This window comes from Terrapene carolina, unplaced genomic scaffold, assembly GCF_002925995.2.
Source record: "Terrapene carolina triunguis isolate 2854851 unplaced genomic scaffold, T_m_triunguis-2.0 Scaffold58, whole genome shotgun sequence".
Classification (NCBI taxonomy): Eukaryota; Metazoa; Chordata; order Testudines; family Emydidae; genus Terrapene; species Terrapene triunguis.
The window spans coordinates 56,467,151-56,480,106 of NW_020664409.1; the positions used below are offsets into that span (position 1 = coordinate 56,467,151).

General features: G+C 42.2%; 1 protein-coding gene across 1 annotated transcript in view; it reads left to right on the plus strand.

The window, feature by feature from the left end:
* PREX2 (phosphatidylinositol-3,4,5-trisphosphate dependent Rac exchange factor 2) overlaps positions 1 to 12,956 on the plus strand; it is a 288,646-nt gene that overhangs the window by 186,702 nt on the left and 88,988 nt on the right. Inside the window, exon 31 of the mRNA XM_026662446.1 lies at positions 9,869 to 9,910. Within this exon, the coding sequence (XP_026518231.1) occupies positions 9,869 to 9,910 (42 nt within the window). The remainder of the gene's footprint in view (positions 1 to 9,868; positions 9,911 to 12,956) is intronic.

Genomic DNA, 12,956 nt, shown 5'->3' on the forward strand with positions numbered 1-12,956 from the left:
AGCGATGTGCTGGCCACGGATTCCCGCCGCCCCCTTTGGCCCGGGACGGCGAACCGCGGCCAGTGGGGGCCACGATTGGCCGAACCTGCTGCGTCAGCAGGTAAATAAAACTGGCCCGGCCCGCCAGGGTGCTTACCCTGGCGAGCCGCGTGCCAAACGTTGCCGACCCCTGTTATAGTCTGTCAATTTTATTATTATTATTGGAATTGGACGAACACATCAAAATATCCATGAATATGCGCTCAGATTAAAAAAATGATTTTCCTGGGAAGTAAATAAAAAAAGTTCTTGTTGATCTGATGTATAGAGGTCTGGTTTATTATAGGCTCACCAATGATCTGACTAGAAGGTAATCAGGTTCTTATCCTGAAATCTGGTCACAGAATTAGAGAATGTAGAGAATTCAATAATTTGTAAGGACCCTTGGGGAGTATGCCAAGAACACTCACGCTGAGGACAAAGCCAAGCTTTAGAGATTTTTATTAAAATAAAGGAAAAAGTCATCAAAGCTCAAAACCATAGAATCAAAAAGAAATAATACAGTTCTATGAGTACTTATGGTATCATTCCTTACAAAAGCTACTTTAGACTAGCATATTTACACCCTTTCTTGGCAACCTGGTGATGGGAGACAAAGGACCAGCGTTGTCTCTGGAATGCTAAATGAGTCTGATCGTCCAGGTTCCTCAATGGCCAGGTAGGCCATTTATCTATGCCAAAGGTTACAAGCACTCATGCTAACTTGCTCTAGCTAATCATACAGGATACAGATCTATAGGTTCCTTGCATTACAGCCAAATATAATGGAGTAATGTCTACGGAAATTATTCAGTACAAAAATATAAGCCAAAATAATATAATCAAACCAATAAAGGAAAAAAACAGAATATATAATATAGCAAGCTAGCAGGCTAGCCCTATGGGCTACAGTCAAGATCTCTTACTATTGAAACTTTTATCCTATAATATGGTTAACTAGAAGAGGGGAAATCAGGCAGTACAAGTCAGCTTTGAAAGGCTAATAAATGGAGGGAATTTGTAGGAGGAATGTGAGACTGAATGAGGCACGGGTTCAAGAAGGATATTACTAGACCCTAGGTAATTGGCTCAAGAAAAGGTGCAGATTCGCTTGTGGGAGAAAGTGGCTAGACGTACCAAGTTGGCAGACCAGGGAGCAGCAGATGAGACAAATTGTGAGCAATAGCAGACCTGTGCAGATCCTTGAGGTTGAAGAGTTTGAATTTGATGTGGAAGAGGTCAGAAGCCAATGCAAGGATTAAGGGAATAACATTATCAAAGAGGCAGAGAAAGATTAATTTAGCTGCAGCATGTTAGATGGACATGAGGGCCATACTATGAGAATCAGCCAGCCCAGAGAGAACGAAGTTGCAGTAGTCAAGGTCAGATGACTCAGATAGGAGCCAGGATGTCAGCAAGAAAGATGGAGAGTGCGGGACATTTTACAACATTATTAAGGAAAAACTGACAGGTCTTAATAGCCTGGATGTGGTGGAAAGCAGAGAAAGGAATTGAATATAACAGTAAGGGTGCATGATTAGGGTCCTCAATGGTCTGTAGAGTTTTCTACAGAGATAGAAAGGGGAAGGACTGAGAAAGGTCTATGAGAAAATATTGAGTTCTGTTTTTGCATTGTTCACTCTGAGTTGGTGACCAGATATCCAGGAAAAGATCAGAGAGGCTGATGCCAAAAGTTTCTGGGCTCAGGAGTCAGAGAGGCAAATGCACCAGGACATAATGAGGCTTTTTAGGCAACAAACACAAATGCTGAAGAATCTTGCTAACATACAGGTCCAACAGTCATGTGCTCACCTTCTTTTACAATCAATGGGGAACTCCATTTTAGCAGCTCCCTACATCCCCCCTGCAACTTTCTATGTGGCATCATGGACCACAACCCTTCTTCCACCACTCCACATGAGTGGACAGTAAGGAATACTACAACTTCACATACACTGAACTGTGAGAACATGGTTGGTGTATGTTTGGTTGAAATTGACTGAAATGGGGACACGTTTTCTAGCATTCTATTTTTAAAGTTCTGTTCTGTTAATGTATTTTATAAGTTTGCTCTGTATTGTTTTTTAATTGCAAATTATTTTTGCACTGTTTTTGTTACACAATAAATTTTTATTTTTGGAAATTTCATCTTTATTGCTTCATAACAGATGCAGCAAAATGCTTGGTGCTACTGAAAGCACACATTAATTGTAATTGAACAGGACCACAGGACTATAGGTTTCAGTGCAAAACACATAATACTTATAAATGTACAGTAAGCACCGCATAATTCATAGGTTCATTAAAAGAGATAATGTGATATTCATAAATGTATACCAAGCACTAAACAGTTCCTAGCAACTCCCAAAACTTCAGGACCTGGTAGAGCACTGTCCAGCACAGCACATTACTGTGTCTGACTGATAAATGCCCTTTCGGGACCTCCCTGAGCAGCATAGCTCCACAGTGAGTTCTTGTAATGGCCCTTGTATCTGGCTGTTCAAAGTCAGCAGACAACTGCTCCACCTCTACTCTGGTAACAATTTTTCCACCTTTGCCTCACAGATATTATGCGGGACACAACAGGCAGCTGCACCGATTGCAATGTTTTTCTCAGTGAGATAGAAGCTAATAAATAAACATCTCTAGCTCCCCTTCAATCTACTGAAAGCACATTCAACTGTCATTCTGCACCTGCTGAGACAGTAGTTGAATCTTTCCTTGGCATTGTCAGGGTGGCCAGTATTTGGCTTCATGAGCCAGGGAAGCAAAAGGTAGGCTGGGTCTCCCAGGATCACTATTGGCTTTTCAACATTGCCAATGGTAATCCGCTGGACAGGAAAGAATGTCCCGGCTTGCAGCTGTCTGAACAGTCCTGTATTCTTAAAGTTGCAAGTGTCATGCATCTTCCCTGACTAACCCACATTGATATCAGTGAAGCATCTCTGGTGATCCACCAAAATTTGAGTAACCATAGAAAAATAGCCCTGTCTGTTGATGTACTCTGTAGCAAGGTGGGCTGGTGCCACAATGTGTGAGAAATGTGTGCCTGTGATGTGGTGTCCACAGGACTGGAAGGAGTTAACCTGTTAACTCCACAAGCTCCACCTTGTGTTTTATCCCCAGGGAGTAGGGATAGATTGCAAGCAGGCTCAGCTGGGATGGAAGAGGCGGAGCCTATAAAACAAGGAAACTGGCAACAGACTGGGGCAGCGGTCACTCCCTACCAGAAGGGAGGTGTGTTTGAGCTGGCAAACCCAGAGAGGTGGGGTGGCCAGGAAGGTGGTAGAGGGCTCAGGAAAAAGCAGTAAGGTGTAAAAGGGAATAGACTTTGACTGCTGGCTAGAGGGTTCCTGAGCCAGAACCCAGAGTTAGAGGGCGGGCCCGGGTTTCCCTGCCAGACAATGGGAAAATTGCCTAGGACTGCTGAAGGAAGACTTTGGTACCTCAGAAGGGGGAAATACACTGAGTGATCTGGCTGGAGGGCTGAGTTATGAAGAGGATGCTACGATTCCTGGAGTGAGAGAGGGACTGCAGACCAGAGAGAGAGATGGAGAGACAGCATGCAACTGTGGGAGGGGTGTTGACTTGGTGAGCACCACCCTATCACAGTACCGTCTGTCACCTCGCCATAGTTCAAGATCTCCATAGCTGCAAATCCATCCACGATGCCCTGCACATTGCCTAGCATCACAGTCTTGCACAGCAGGTTACTATTGATGGCCCTGCACACTTGCATTTCTCCTGTGGATTTTCCAACTGTAAAATGACTTCCCACTGACCGGTAGCAATCTGGCATTGCAATCTTCCATAGTGTGACCACCACTTGCTTCTCGACTGTCAATGCAGGTCTCATTCTGGTGTCCCAGCACTGGAGGGCAGGGGTGAGTTTGGGACATAGATGCAGGAAGGTGGCTTTTCACATCTGAAAGTTCTGCAGTCACTGTTATTTCAGACCTGCAATACGAGGCAATCCCACCTGTCAGTGCTTGTTTCTAGGGTCCAAAAGTGATGCTCCACTGTCTGCAACTGCTCCAAGGATGCCACCAACAATCTTGAATTGATTTGCACTGTGTCCTTTAGCAATCTGTCCTCAAAGAAATCATAATGTGCGCTCTTGTTGCGGTACTTCCTGTGACTCTGCAAATACTGGAGGACCGTTAGTCCTGTGCCATGTTCATGTCAGTAGTGCAGAGCTGTACAGGCTCCATGCTCCTGTCAGATGGTGGACAGCAAAAAGTGTCACATGGGTTTGTGGGATTTAAAAAACAGTTGTAAAAATTATGGGATTGGGATGGAGAAAGTTGCATGATGGCAACTTGACCCCCTAAATCCCAGAGTTCCCTGCATGACTCATTTCTGCCCCACAACATATTGCGAAAATCCCCCAAAAGGCATTGCACTGGAGGGTGGCTCTTGGCACACTGGGATACTTACCCATGGCACACCGCACTTTGCCTTGACATGAGCATTTCTTCTGAATACGCAAAGCGCCGATGCAGCAGCCAAGTATGCACATGCAGGAGCAAAAGACTAACTGCGGCAGCTTTACACCAACGTAGCTTATGTCATCCAAAGTTTGTAAGATAGACATGGCCTAATTCCTTTGTGCTCCTATTTGGGGCAGTGTTTGCAATTAGCTTTGCAACAAGGCCGTCTGGACAAGGCATCAGCTTATGGCAATGGCCATGCTTATGGCCAGGCCTTTGTGTGATTGTGAAATCATAGCACTGCAGCTTCTTCTACAATCTGGCAAGCCTGTCTCAGGATTTCTGAATCTATAGAGCCATTGCAGGGAAGCATGAGCTGTCCTGACCATAAACTTCCTCCCATACAAATCATAATTAAAATGTTCTATCGATTTAATCAGAGCTAGGAGTTCTGTTTAGGGATGCAATCATTTATTTCAGGAAAACTTAGACTTTTGTAATAATAAGCTACCACCTCTCAGGTCTCGTGTTCTTGTGTCAGTACTGCCCCAAACTGAAAGCATCTGTCTCCAATGTGAAAGGAGTTTTAAATCATGGATAGGCCACAACAGGTCAGTCACCAGAGACTTTCAACCCTGGAAATGCTTCATCACACACTGCTGACTGCTGAAATGGTTTCCCCTTTTCACTCAACCAATTCACTCAATTGCAATATTGGCAAAAGTGAATCGTCTATAAAAGGAGCCATAGCCCTTTAAAACATTGCACATCTGAGAGTGTCTGGAGAGTTGACCAGCTCTGTACAGCCTCAATTTTCTTTTTGTCAGTGGAGATTCCCTCCTCACTAATTATGTGCCCAGGGTACATTACCTCTTTTTGAAACAACTCACTTTTCTTTGGGCTCCATTTCAAAATGGCTGCCTTCAGCTTCTCACAGGCAGGGCCGGCTCCAGGCACCAGCCAACCAAGCATGTGTTTGGGGCGGCGCCTGGAGGGGGGCGGCACGGTGGGGCGCTCCGGCCCGAGAGCAGCGCCACGACCGGGCTCGCCGCCCTCCCCGCGGCGCTCCGGCCGCCAGGGGCTCTCTGGCCGCTGGGGAGAGCGGAGAGCCCCAGCCGGGCTCTCCGCCCTGCTCCCGGCGCTCTGGCCGCCGGGGGGAGAGCGGAGAGCCCCGGCCGGGCTTGCCGCCCTCCTCCTGGCGCTCTGGCCACCGGGGGCTCTCTCGCCGCCGGGGAGAGCGGAGAGCCCCAGCCGGGCTCTCTGCCCTCCCCCCGGCGCTCTGGCCACCGGGAGCTCTCCGCCCTCCCCCCGGCGCTCTGGCCGCCGGGCGAGGGAGAGCAGAGAGCCCCTGCCGCAATGTGGGGGGAGCGGTTGCTGGCTTTTTTGCCTAGGGCGGCAAAAAAGCCAGAGCCGGCCCTGCTCACAGGCCACTTGTAAATTCTTTAGCTCCTGTTCAAATGTTTTAGCAGGCACCAGGATATCATCTAGGTATAACAGACAGGCTGAAAGGAGCATTCCAGGTAATACCCTTTCTATTAGCCTCGCGGATGTGGCTGGTGCATTGCTCTAGGCAAAAGTCATCACTTTAAATTGCCACAAGTATCACCCAGTGAAAGCATTTCCCTCCCCATCTTTTGGATACACTCCCACTTGCCAATAGTCACTCAAAAGATCCTGTGTGGAAAACCATATTGCACCTGCTACAACATCCAGAGTATCATCTATTGGAGGTAATGGATAATAATCCTTTAAAGTGACTTCATTCAATTTTCTATAAATCCACATAGAATTTGGTGCTCCCATCCTTTTTCCAAAGGACTCGTTAAAGACTCAATAAGCCTTCCTGGTACATTGCCTCAATGGTCTAAGAACATAACATAAGAACGGCCATACTGGATCAGACCAAAGGTTCATCTAGCCCAGTATCTTGTCTTCTGACAGTGGCCAATGCCAGGTGCCCCAGAGGGAATGAACAGATCAGGAAATCATCAAGTGATCCATCCCCTATTGCCCATTCCCAGCTTCTGGCAAACAGAGGCTAGGGACACCATTCCTTTCCATCCTGGCTAATAGCCATTGATGGACCTATCCTCCATGAATTTATGTAGTTCTTTTTTGAATCCTGTTATAGTCTTGACCTTCACAACATCCTCTGGCAAGGAGTTTCACAGCTCAGCTGTGTGTTGTGTGAAAAAGTACTTTTTCTTGTTTGTAATAAACGTGCTGCTTATGAATTTCACTGGGTAACCCCTGGGTTTTGTATTGTGTGAAAGGATAAATAATACTTTTCTAATCACTTTTTCCACACCATTTATGATTTTAGAGACCTCTATAATATCCCCCACTTTGTCATCTCTTTTTAAGCCATTCTGTACCCCTGTTTATTGTCCTTCTCTGAACTTTTTCCAGTTCCACTATATCCTTTTTGAGATATGGTGACCAGAATTGGATGCAGTATTCAAGGTGTAGGCTCACCAGGGATTTATATAGTACCATTCCTGATGTCTGATTTGTGTCCATTTATTCTTTCTACTTAAAAGAATAAATGGACACAAATCAGACATATGGAATGGTAACATACAAAAGCCAGTAGGAGAACACTTCAGTCTCCCTGGACATTCAATAACAGATTTAAAAGTAGCCATCCTTCAACAAAAAAACTTCAAAAACAGACTTCAAAGAGAAACTGCCGAGCTAAAATTCATTTGCAAACTTAACACCATTAATTTGGGCTTGAATAGGGACTGGGAGTGGCTGGCTCACTACAAAAGCAATTTTCCCTCTCTTGGTATTGACACCTCCTCATCAGTTATTGGGAGTGGACCACATCCACCCTGATCGAATTGGCCTTGTCAACACTGGTTCTCCACTTGTAAGGTAACTCCCTTCTCTTCATGTGCCAATACATTTATGCCTGTATCTGTAATTTTCATTCCATGCATCTGAAGAAGTGGGGTTTTTTTACCCATGAAAGCTTATGCCCAAATAAATCTGTTAGTTTTTAAGGTGCCACCGGACTCCTCATTGTTATTATGAAACAGAGCGAGATTATAATAAAGAGGATAAAGGAAAGTTGCTGCAGCCTGTAATTCTAGCATAAGCAGGAGAATAATATTCATAGAAACCTTAAATGCTTTTGAATTCAGAGATTCATCAAATCCCATCTATAATGAGCTGCAAGAAATAGCCTCAACATAGCTACATACTTCAGATTATAAAATAAAATTTTCCACATACAGAAGCTTCAGTCTTCTAAGCAAAATGGTCAGACTTCTAGACCCCAGTATATTAATCTTTAATGTGCCCTTAGACTTCCTTGGTTCATCTGAAAACGAAGGCTGCTGAGGATGAGTTGTAGGCACATTTTCAAAAGTAGCCACTAATTCTGAGTGCCTTAGTTCTTGTGTGCTTAACCTGAGGTACCATGGGCCTGATTTTCAGAAGCGTTGAACGCTCAGAACTCTCTTTGAAGTGGCTGCTCAACACTTCTAAAAATCAAGGCCTAAATCTTGTACGTTGGGCCCCCAAGTCAACAACCACTTCTTTGAAAATTGTGGCCTTTAATGTATTTACTAAGTTTACACAAAAGCCAAACTCTTGCATATCAGTTACTCTACCTAAGACAAAAGCTTTATATGTTCATTGAAATTGCCTTAAAGGCGGTGAACGGCAAGACAGTGCCAAAGATAACTCCAACTGCATATTGGTTCTAAAAACCTATCTAGTGAATCATATAAAATATAATTAATTTTCATGTTTTTTACAGTCAGGGATCAGTATTTCCAGTGTACCACCAAGTTCATATAAAGCATATAAGCAATAGTACTAAGTACATTTACACTTCTGCACTTTGCTTATACCATTTACCACATATTGGTGGACGTAAAACCAATAGTTAGCTATACACCGACCCCCACCATCTAATTTAAAAGGACATTATTATGGCTGCAAATCAAGCACTTAAAAGTTAAGGAATCCCGAATTAAGGTTGTCTGTGCACCTTTAATTCAGTCCCTTGTGTGTTTACGGTATAATACAATTTTTAACTACATGATCACATACTATTTTTCCATTGGATTTTTTATAATGCTCTTAATGTCATTTTTTAAATGTTCTAGGTTTTAAAAATGCAAACTAAAAAACCACCCAGATAGTCTATCACTTGGCATCATATTGATGCCCACATGGTGCAAGTTACTCTAGGGGGATGGCAAGTATGCGGTCTGGTCAGCGCAAGGTACTGTGCGAGGGTTGAGCTTGCTCATTGAAGATGGAATCTTTGGAGCCTTTAAATTCTAGCAAGTCTTTGAGCATCTGCAAACTGATTTTATTTCAAAGACTTATAACTTGGCAAAATTTGGGCAGATTTTCACAGGAATGGCAATAGGCACATCCCTGATATGAAGTCCACCCTTCACCCACCCCACTGACACTGTATTTCAAGTCTCTTCTTCAAAGCATAGGCATGTTGGAGGTTTCCAAAGAAAGGTTAATGGAATTTTTTTAACATTGAGAAATAATGTATTTTCTCCTAGCCTTATTCTTAGAACTGGTGAGCCATTTTGCCTAAAATTTTCCAAAAACATTCAGCCTGAATATTCATCATGGAAAATTTCAGCCCTAACAGACTTAATAACAGGCAGTGCTACCAGCCCCACCTAAAATAAATAGGAAAGACCTTCCATGTCAAATTTTGAAAATGCAAAGGTTAGCTCAAATTTTGGGCCTGCATTACTCAATGTACTTTTGACATTACTTGACCATAATTATTGTTGCTTACTAAAAGCAGACCATAGTTTAAACAGTTATGAAAAATTTTTAAAGTTTTCTTATTGTGTTGCCTTGCTTCAGGTCATAAAAATATTTAATTCATACTAAATTTTTGTACAACAAAACAAAAACCAAAATCCGTAAAACGGAGATTGCAATAGAATGAAAATGCTCCAGAGAGAGATTTCTCATGATGTATTGATATACAGCATGTGAACATTGATTTTGAGATTTAAGAATAAAATGGGGAAAATGATTAAAATAGGGCTGGTCGTCTATGAGCAGAACTGAAATGAGGTGGAATTCCTTGTGCAAAGGGTTTGGGGTGTTAAGCGAACAGCGATATAGACTGACCCTGCAGCTGCCTTTGCGTGGATGGACCTGTGCCTCTGTGCAGTGCTGGCATGTGGGATCCTTGTGTCAGTGGTTCCGCACAGGCATAGTAGTTCCACCGACATGGTTCTCTTTGCAGGATCGGAGACTTAGAATATGACTAATTTTCTCATCAAGTGAGATGTAAAATTAAGTTAACTGTTATGGAAAATGAATCTGATTACTCTTTCTGATTACTGTAAAATCAGAATCTGCATATGCACTGTGATATAGGGGATGTTTTTGACTATGTCCTAAAACTTTGTGCTTTTTTCCAGAGGTGAAGACAAGGATACTTTTGGCACTCCTTGAATATACAGGTACTTTTAATAGGCTAGTTTCAGTCTGAGGTTTGGTTTTTCGTTTTCTTTTTGAAGCACTAGAATGTCTCTTCACAGATGTTTTATATTTGTGTTATGAACCCAAAGAAGAGGTAAGTGGAAGAGAGGAAGAGAGGAAGGGAAGATCCCAAACCCATTGACCACAACTTGGAATGTGAAGTTTTACCCTTACTATGTAAACTAAGTGTTCCCGAAGGCAATGGCAATTTAAAATGAAAACTCTAGTAAATGAGAGACAATACAAACTGAATATTTATGTTTGGTATGCAAAATACCATCCCTCACTTATTCTGGATCTCAGCAGGTGGAGTGGCTGCCAAAGCACTGAGCTGGTATACAATAGTTTTGCTATCTTTTCTCCTCTGCTTTTCTATACCTACCTTCATTTTCCATCGTTTCCGTTCTCCCTTTCCTTTTCTTTCCTCTCTACCTCCAGCTTCCCCTGGCCCTAGTTTCCTTGTTATTCTTGTCTTTCTTGCCCATCCCTGTCCCTTCTCTTTTTTTACCTAATTCTTCAGAATTTGATAATTTTTTTAAATCCATCACCCTGCTTTTTGGAAATGGTCTGCATTTTCCACGGACTACTTTGCCACAATTTCATCCATTGTTAACAACATGAAATATGCAAATGTATTTACAAAATAATGAGTAAATGGGCATTCAATATTCAGGAGATAATGCTCATGGCAGAAGAGTGTACAAGGCAATCTACAGCTTTTGCAAGTGGTTAAATGCCAAGTGAAGCAGAGACATTTGACTATAAAAGCCAATTATCATACAGTTTAGACAAACCACAGCATTAAATAAAAGAAAAGTAATGGTCCTTTGTTTTAAAGTTTGGGCTTATAATTATTAATAATTGTTCAAAAGTTTTAAATGGAGTGGCCAGTGCAGAGGAGTGATATAACTGGACACCTGAAGGGCATGATTTTTAAAAACTCCTATTTTGCAGATGCAATTAATGGGAGGCACAAATGATAGCAAATAGACATCCAACTACAAAACTGTATATGCAAATCAGATGTCTACATGCCATAATTTGTGCCCACAATTAATGGAGGCTGTAAAATGAGAGGTCAAACTGAGGCCCTTTTATGAACCTATGCCCATAATGTCTGTAAGAAATTTAGTACCGTTTTTAAGAAGAAAACATTTGATTTTTCTGATCTGTGACTGGCTGAAATCCTTCTTTGGTAATATTCTGTGGCAATCTTTAAAGAACAGATAATTGCCAAAGAGGCCAGGGAGCTTTCTGAAAGAAAGAAATATTTAGTTTTATTTTCTTATAAGGCTGAAAAAAATAAAAGTTTAATTTTATAAAAGAATAATTGCAGGGCTTGCATCATTTTACTTATTCTACAACTTTAGTTTTTATAGAGTCTCTCATAAAAACTGTATCACAAAGTGCTATTGAGTTCAATATTAAACACAGTGTTAAAATATATTAGATGAGATTTGAAAATGTGAGGTGTTGGTGATACAGGAAGGCTGCATCAAAAGGCAGGCACTGCAGGAGTGAAGGATCTATGAAGGCACAGTGAATTAGCTGCTTCTAGACAAATGGAGATAGCTCAGTGGGGAGTGTAGAGAGAACAAGATCCATACGGGTGCAAATATATGTTCGGTGTTAAAAATCACGAAGGCCTGTTAGTTTGTTATGTGAACTGGGGAACCAGTGGGATTATCTGAGCATGGGGGAGATTATTGTATTTCTCTATAATGAGAAAAAAACCCAGCAGCAGCATTTTCTACATATGTTGGATTCTGAAGAATAGAACTTGGAGAGGTCACAGAGAAGGAAGTTACAGTAATCAAGATTAGAAAACATAAAGGCTTGGATAATGATTTCAGTAGAAATGGTGTAAAGAAGCAGTAGCACTTGTGGACAGTATTCTAAAAGTCCTTACAGACAGGTAGGAGAAAGAAAGCAAACTCATGGTCAAAGATGTTTCCAAGATTAGAGACAGTGGAAGCAAATGTGAAGTTTGAGTTAAGAAGGAAGATAGAGAGGATGGAGTTATGTTGAGGAGGGACCTGTTGCCCGTGGGAAGCACATAATTTGTTAAGAAGGTGTTAGGATGCAGGGTTATTTCTGTAGATGCGGAATTATTTTTACTGGTTACCTGGTCAGGTGAGTCCTATAGTTCCATCCCAGAGATATAAAAGGGTTTGAGCCTCTCTGTGAGAGAGGGAGAACTAGGAGCAAGGAGGAGAGGCCCTGCAGGGAGAAACCTCAGGAAGAAGCCAACTTCAGGCTGAGTTTTCTGTATTGTTATTTCAGTTAATGGAAAAGGGAAAACCCCAGAATGGGGACAAGTTTGAATACTAACCCACTGTGTTTTTACTTTATTGAAAACAGAATAGGGATCCTGTCTGTTCACAATGGGCCCAATTCACCATTGTCCTACACCATGTGTAGTCATTGATATAAGAGCAAAATGGGTGTAAAACTATCAAATCAGAAAAAATGTTTTACAGCCACTTTGCATTCACTTCTCACACGTGAAATGACTACCAAGGTACGAATCAGTGGAGAATCATGCCCCTCAACTTTTACCTTGTTAAAACTAAAAGGGCCTGAGCCACAAAATTAGGATCTGGATTTTGAACACCCCAAAATGTGGGGTTGATTGCAGTAGGGGGCTCACCATTTTGCTAGGCTGTCTCAAATTCACACCCTTTTGCTCTGGGGTGGAGAATCTTTCTTCTATCTTTGTGAAATCAGTAACCAGGAAGAATTACAATACACAACTATATCCCAACACCTTTATCAGCCTTCATGAATGGAGCTGTAGTGTTAATAAAAGGAACACTTTGAGAGTCACATGTAGTTAATTACCACAGGAATTATGCACTAAGCCTCAATGCAATAAACTCTAGATTCTAATAAAAGAGGTCTTACTCCATTGGTACCAAACATCTCCAAGTGTATACCAATCTCGCTCCCAGGTTAGGGAACATCTCTTTCCCATTGGATTGGTGGCCAATGTTTCTATAAAGGATGAGCTTACACCGGCCAGATTCT